The sequence below is a fragment of the Stomoxys calcitrans genome, chromosome 1 (assembly GCF_963082655.1).
Source record: "Stomoxys calcitrans chromosome 1, idStoCalc2.1, whole genome shotgun sequence".
Lineage (NCBI taxonomy): Eukaryota > Metazoa > Arthropoda > Insecta > Diptera > Muscidae > Stomoxys > Stomoxys calcitrans.
The window spans coordinates 222,708,777-222,715,606 of NC_081552.1; the positions used below are offsets into that span (position 1 = coordinate 222,708,777).

The window sequence follows — 6,830 nt, forward strand, 5'->3', positions numbered from 1 at the left end:
GGTATTTGGGAGTAGAAAACGAATTTGATATCCAAATGTAGGACCATGTAATTAGGGCATCACCCCTTCCCCAAAACAGCCCCCAAAGGGTGAACATTTTTGGAGTAGAAAACGAATTTGATATCCAAATGTAGGACCATGTATTTTAGACATCACCCCTTCCCCAAAACACCCCCCAAAAGGGTGAACATATTTCGACCATGCCAATATGTGGCTCAATTGAAAGGTATTTGAGATTAGAAAACAAATTCGATAACCAATCTTGGGCCATGTTTTTGGGGGACGCCTCATCCTGTAAACTCCCCTCATAACCAATTACAATATGGGATTTAAAAAAATAGTATTTGGAAGAAGAGCACGATGCTGATATTTTTTCAGGCCCAAGTGTCTCACCCCCGAAAATGCCCCTAAATCAGACATCGTGAGAATATCGGGCTGAAACAAAGTATTTTAAGAATGGAGTACACCTTACATCCAAACTTAAATTCGTAGACCAATAAAGATGGGATTCAGATAAAGGCACTTATATTGTTAAACTGTTTGTCAAGCGATATACTATTTTCGTAGCATGGTATTTCACTAAAAGCTCTTCAAACGTCTAAAATAAAGATTCCAAGGAAAATTTTGTTCCATATTCAGTAATAGAAGTCGCAGCGGAGGGGACCCGGTTCAGCTAGTAACCTCATAAAGCTTCAATAGCAAAGCAATTCTTATCCATTATCCCTTGTTTGCCTATTAAGAGATGTCGGGCAAAGAACTTGACAAATGCGATCCATGGTGGAGGGTATACAAAATTCGGGCCGGCCGAACTTGGGGCGCTTTTACTTGTTTGATTTCAATGCTCAAGCTAAGTTTAATTTATTTTGAGTGCTCTAAACAAAACAATCTACTATGGTGTTGATATAATTGGTAATGTGGCCATTTTTGACAATTTCCAAATTTACTGTTCTTCCATTTGCGTTTTCAACAAAGTGAAGAACTGATATGCAGTGGTCATCAACTGAAATTTAAACAATTAAAGACCAAAACATAACCCAAACATTTTGAAACTTACATTGGAAAACGTTTCCATGGAAATGGTGAAAAACTTAAAGGCTGTCAAATGAGATGGCCTCTGTGAACGAGCTATGGCTAGCACAAGCATGCGTTGATAACGAACATCCGCCATATACCATTGCTGGCCAATTAAAGCCTCACACACTTGACCACTCTAGAAGTAATGATTTGCATGATCAATTTAATGAATACATTGCCCAATTCAAACATTCCTACATGCTCCATCAAAAGGGTACCAAACATGCAAATATAGTAGACCTGCGTGGTGGCCGATGTAAAAAATCCCACAAACTTAATAAAGTCCAGGCCAAAATCGGAGCCCGTTGAAATTTGTATGGAAATCATAACAATGATAAAAATGGAAATCATATAGTTGAGAAGTATGGAAATGCTGAAAATGTTATTAACGCTCTCGGCTAATCTGGAAAAAGATGAAATGAGAAATATATGCATGTAGCAATGACCCTACTGCCGCTTGCACACTTACTTATTCAAGAGATTGTGCCGCTCTAAGACCATCGAAATCTCTTGCATGTCCTCCTCATAGCCCTTCGATTGGAAATTCTCAATACGCAAGCACAGATGATCAAAGTGCATTATCACCTGATATATGGAGCACATCAAGAGCATATCGGAGCCCACAATATAGCATGATACCGTAAAGCCACCAAGAGTCTGCGAAATATAGGCATAGGCATAGCCAATGCCCCGAGATACATCGAATGGATATACCATGATATAGGGTGTATATGGCACAAAGTTGGCATTCTCATCGTCGCTGGTCAAGTACTCAATGGTGGACTGTACAATGGGGAACACTACGAAGATTAGTGCAATGGTGAAATGTTGTATGCTCATGATTTTCGAATGTTTCATGATGTACTGGTAGCAGGGCACTAGACGAAACTCTTGGCGTTCCTGGTGGGTCTTGGGATAAATCTTCTCCAAATCTTTCAGCACAGAGAAGAGCTGATGGCGTCCCAATGCCACCGAAAAAACTTTACAAAATCCGTTATTTGCAAAAATGAAGTAGAGAGCCCATTTTGTCAAATGGACCGTACCCTCGAATTGACCGAAAACAAAGAATAACGCTTTGGCAAAGAAATTCGTACTGAGGTTGACAAATTGAAACACCAGCAAGAATTTTTCCCACCAGCTCATAAAATCTTGGTCATCCCACAGGAACATCTTGACTCCAGCTGCACTGTATACGCTCAGTGGCAAACGTATGAAATCGAGAAATGTCAATGAACGGGTTGTTATGACTTTCATTTTTTTTTTGTTGTTACTTCAGCAATGTAGCACTCAAGGCTTGAAAAGTTCGAAACTGATTGCAAATTTTTATTCAATATCCCAATATTTTATTCCTTGGAGGAAGCAGTATTCGTAGGCAACAATTAAAGGAAATTACTTAATTATAGACACTTTGGACTTAAATGGAAATATATTTGCAAACATTATATCACTGTTGGCAGTAATTAAATCCGGGTGATGATAGCTTAGTGCCTTCAACTATTATCGAAAACAATTAGAAATTGAAATGCGTGGAAATTTGCAAGGAATTTCCATAACATCATTCAGAATATATTTGGTTAAGGGAGTGAAACGCGTATGGGAGGAGACGAAACATTGGATTCCTTGGCATTATACAAATACATTTATGGTCTTGGATTTGTATGGATTTGTGAACAAACAAATCGACTATTGAATTAGGAGCTCTTTGGCGAACAAAAGTTTAATTGGCTGATAGGCTTATACCTACCACACAGAAAAAAAAAAAAACAAGTAAAAGCGGCTATGTTGGGCCGGGCAGAATCTTGGGAACCCACCACCATGGATTCTGCTTAGCCAAATCGGACAAAAATTGGGGTATGTAAGGGCTCAAGAAGTCAAATCGGCAGATCGGTTAATATGGGATACCATTTACAGAATTTCCGCCAAATCGGACACAAATTGCGGCTTATAAGGGGTCAAGAAGGCAAATCGGGAGATCGGTTTATATGGGAGCTATATCAGGTTAATGATCGATTTAGACCGTACTTTACACAGTTATTGGAAGTCATAACAGAACACCATATACAGAATTTCAGCCAAATCGGACAAGAATTGCGGCTTCAGGGGCTCAAGAAGTCAAATCGGGCGATCGGTTTATATGGGAGCTATATCAGGTTCATGACCGATTTAGACCGTACTTAATACAGTTGTTGGAAGTCATAACAGAACACCACGTGCAAAATTTCAGCCAAATCGGACAAGAATTGCGGCTTCAGGGGCTCAGGAAGTCAAATTGGGAGATCGGTTTATATGGGAGCTATATCAGTTTCTTGACCGATTTGAACCGTACAAGGTACAGTTGTTGGAAGTCGCATCAAAACACCATATACAGAATTTCAGCCAAATCGGACAAAAATTGCGGCTTGTAAGGGCTCAAGAAGTCAAATCGGGAGATCGGTTTATAAGGGAGCTATATCAGGTTATAGACCGATTTGGACCGTACTTAGTACAGTTTTTACAGGACAAAACAGAACACTACGCGCAAAATTGAGGCTTCCAGGGGCTCAAGAAGTCAAATCTGTAGATCGGTTTATATGGGAGCTATATCTAGATCTGAACCGATATGGCCCTATTGCAATCCCCAATGACCTACATCAATATTAAGTATCCGTGCAAAAGTGCAAGCGGCTAGTTTTACGCATTCGACCGCTATCGTGATTTCGACAGACGGACAAAGCTAGATCGACTTAGAATGTCAAGACGATCAAGAATATATTGGGTTGCCCAAAAAGTAATTGCGGATTTTTTAAAAGAAAGTTCATGTATTTTTAATAAAACTTAGAATGAACTTTAATCAAATATACTTTTTTACACTTTTTTTCTAAAACAAGCTAAAAGTAGCAGCTGATAACTGACAGAAGAAAGAATGCAATTACAGAGTCACAAGCTGTGAAAAAATTTGTCAACGCCGACTAATTGAAAAATCCGCAATTACTTTTTGGGCAACCCAATATATACTTTATGGAGCCTAGATCAATATTTCGATGTATTACAAACGGAATGACTAGATTAGTACACCCCCATCCTATGGCGGTGGGTATAAAAATCGGTTTCAATCACGAAATTAATTGATCAAATTAATTTGTAATTGAAGCTGAACCACGGTTTTTGAAAAAGTAATTGAGAAAAATTGCAATTAAAACAAGTAAGAGCGTGGCAAGTTCGGCCGTGCCGAATCTTATATACCCTCCACCATGGATCGCATTTGTCGAGTTCTATGCGCAGTATCTCTTTATAGGCAAACAAAGTATAATGAATAAGAACTGTTATGCTGTTGGAGCTATATCAAGTTATAGTCCGATTCGGACCATAAATGAATTGAATGCTGAACATTGTAGAAGTCATTGAGAAGTAATATTTCAGTACATTGCGATAAGAATTGCCCCTTGTAGGGGCTCAAGAAGCAAAATCGGGAGATCGGTTTATATGGGAGCTGTAACAAGCTATTAATCGATTCAGACCATATTAGACACGTATGTTGAAGGCCATGAGAGAAGCCGTTGTACAACATTTCTGCCAAATCGGATGAGAATTGCGCCATCTAGAGGCTCAAGAAGTCAAGATCCCAGATCGGTTTATATGGCAGCTATATCAAGTTATGTACCGATTTACGCCATACTTAGCACAGTTATTGGAAGTCATAACAAAACACCTCATACAAAATTTCAGCCAAATCGGATGAGAATTACGTGCTCTATTGGCTCAAGAAGTTAAGATCCAAGATCGGTTTATATAACAGCTATAACAGATTATGAACCGATTTGAATCATACTTAACACAGTTGTTGGAAATGATACCAAAACACTACGTGCTTAGTCAAATCGGACGCGCCATCTAGAGGGTCAAGAAGTCAAGACTCAAGATCGGTATATATGGCAGCTATATCAAAACATGGACCGATTTCGCCCATTACAATCCCAACACACTGGTGTTAAGTGTTAAAAAATATCTTTTTTACACCAACCATTGTGGCGCAGAGGTTAGCAAGTCCGCCTGTGACGTCAAACGCCTGGGTTCATATCCCGGCGTGAACATTAGAAAAATTTTCAGCGGTGCTGAAATGCTGGTAACATTTGCGAGGTATCCTGCCATGTTAAAACTTCTCTTCCAAATGGTGTCGCTATGCGCCACGCCGTTCGTACTCGGCAATAAAAAAGAGGCTACTTATCACTGAGCTTAAATAGTAATCGGACTGCACACATTGATATGATATGAAAGTATCTCCTGTTTTTTAATGGAATGTTCATGGAAAATTTAGTAGTGCACCAACTACCATAGGATGGGTATAGCCTCTATGTATAACTGCGTCATATATTCAATATATTCTTTACTCTTTCGAAAGTTGACATGCTTTCCTGCTTTAGGCGCTTAAAATTTTGCACAAATACTTCTCATTAATGTAGGTTGATTGGGATTGTAAATGGGCCAAATCGGTCCATGATCATATATAGCTCCCATATAAATCTAATTTTCGATTATACTTCTTGCGTCTCTAGAGGGCGTAATTCTTATAAAGGGTGATTTTTTAAGAGCTATAGAAAAGTTTTTTCAAAACAAAAAAAAAAATTCATGAAATCTTTATTTGAGTCGATAGTACGGTCCACATAATTTAATGTTTGAAGATTATTTCATGCAAATGTTGACCGTGACTGCGTCTTAAATGGTCCATCCGCTTAGTCCAATTTTGGCATACTCTTTCCAACATTTCGGCTGGTGTCTCAAGAATAAATGTTTCTATGTTGTCTTCCAATGCGTCAATTGAAGCGGGCTTCTCTGTATGGACATGAGCATTTACATAGCCCCACAAACAAGTAAAAAAGCGTTAAGTTCGGCCGGGCCGAACTTTGGATACCCACCACCTCGGGTATATATGTAAACCACCTTTCGTCATAATCCGGTGAAAAATTCATAATTAATGCCCCCAAAGCAGCTATATCGAAATATGGTCCGATATTGAGTGGTCTAATAAGTACATGCCATTGTTTAGTTTTGTAGAATAAAATATTGGTCTTTTTGGTAGCCATATCCAAATATAGACCGATCTGAACTATATAAGACACGGATGTCGAAAAGCCTAACATAAGTCACTGTGTCAAATTTCAGCGAAATCGGATTATTAATGTGCCTTTAATGGGGCCACGACTTTAAATCGAGAGATCGGTCTATATGGCAGCTATATCCAAATCTGAACCGATCTGGGCCAAATTAATGGATGGATGTCGACTGGCCTAACACAACTCACTGTTCCAAATTTCGCGAAATCGGACAATAAATGCGCCTTTTATGGACCCAAAACCTTAAATCAGGAAATCGGTCTATATGGCAGCTATATCCAAATCTAAGCCGATCTGACCCATATTGAAGAATAATATTGAAGGGTCTAACACAACTTACTGTCCCAAATTTCGGCGAAATAGGACAGTAAATGCGCCTTTTATGGACCCAAAACCTTAAATCAAGAGATCGGTCTATATGGCAGCTACATCGAAATCAAAGCCGATCTGACCCATATTGAAGGGTCTAACACAACTTACTGTCACAAATTTCGGCGAAATCGGACAGTAAATGCGCCTTTTATGGACCCAAAACCTTAAATCAAGAAATCGGTCTATATGACAGCTATATCCAAATTTAAACCGATCTGACCCAAATTGAAGAATAATATTGAAGGGTCTAACACAACTCACTGTCCCAAAATTTCGGCGAAATCGGATAATAAA

General features: G+C 39.0%; 1 protein-coding gene across 1 annotated transcript; it reads right to left on the reverse strand.

Annotated features, from left to right (window-relative positions):
* Positions 1 to 839: 839 nt before the first annotated feature.
* Positions 840 to 2,368, reverse strand: LOC106093395 (odorant receptor 85c). Its single transcript, XM_013260450.2, has 4 exons — positions 1,544 to 2,368; positions 1,273 to 1,477; positions 1,055 to 1,210; positions 840 to 1,000 (listed from the first exon to the last, which is right to left on the reverse strand). Exons 1-4 carry the CDS (start codon positions 2,326 to 2,328, stop codon positions 941 to 943), a joined length of 1,206 nt encoding a protein of 401 aa, XP_013115904.1. The 5' UTR covers positions 2,329 to 2,368; the 3' UTR covers positions 840 to 940.
* Between the last annotated feature and the right edge of the window lie 4,462 nt (positions 2,369 to 6,830).

Bases quoted from the DNA above. Each gene is read 5' to 3' on its own strand.
- LOC106093395 (XM_013260450.2), bottom strand. From the start codon at position 2,328: ATGAAAGTCATAACAACCCGTTCATTGACATTTCTCGATTTCATACGT. The intron at 1,478-1,543 runs GTAAGTGTGCAA...ATCTTTTTCCAG, and splicing joins CGGCACAATCTCTTGAATAA to ATTAGCCGAGAGCGTTAATA. The intron at 1,211-1,272 runs GTAGGAATGTTT...CATTACTTCTAG, and splicing joins GTACCCTTTTGATGGAGCAT to AGTGGTCAAGTGTGTGAGGC.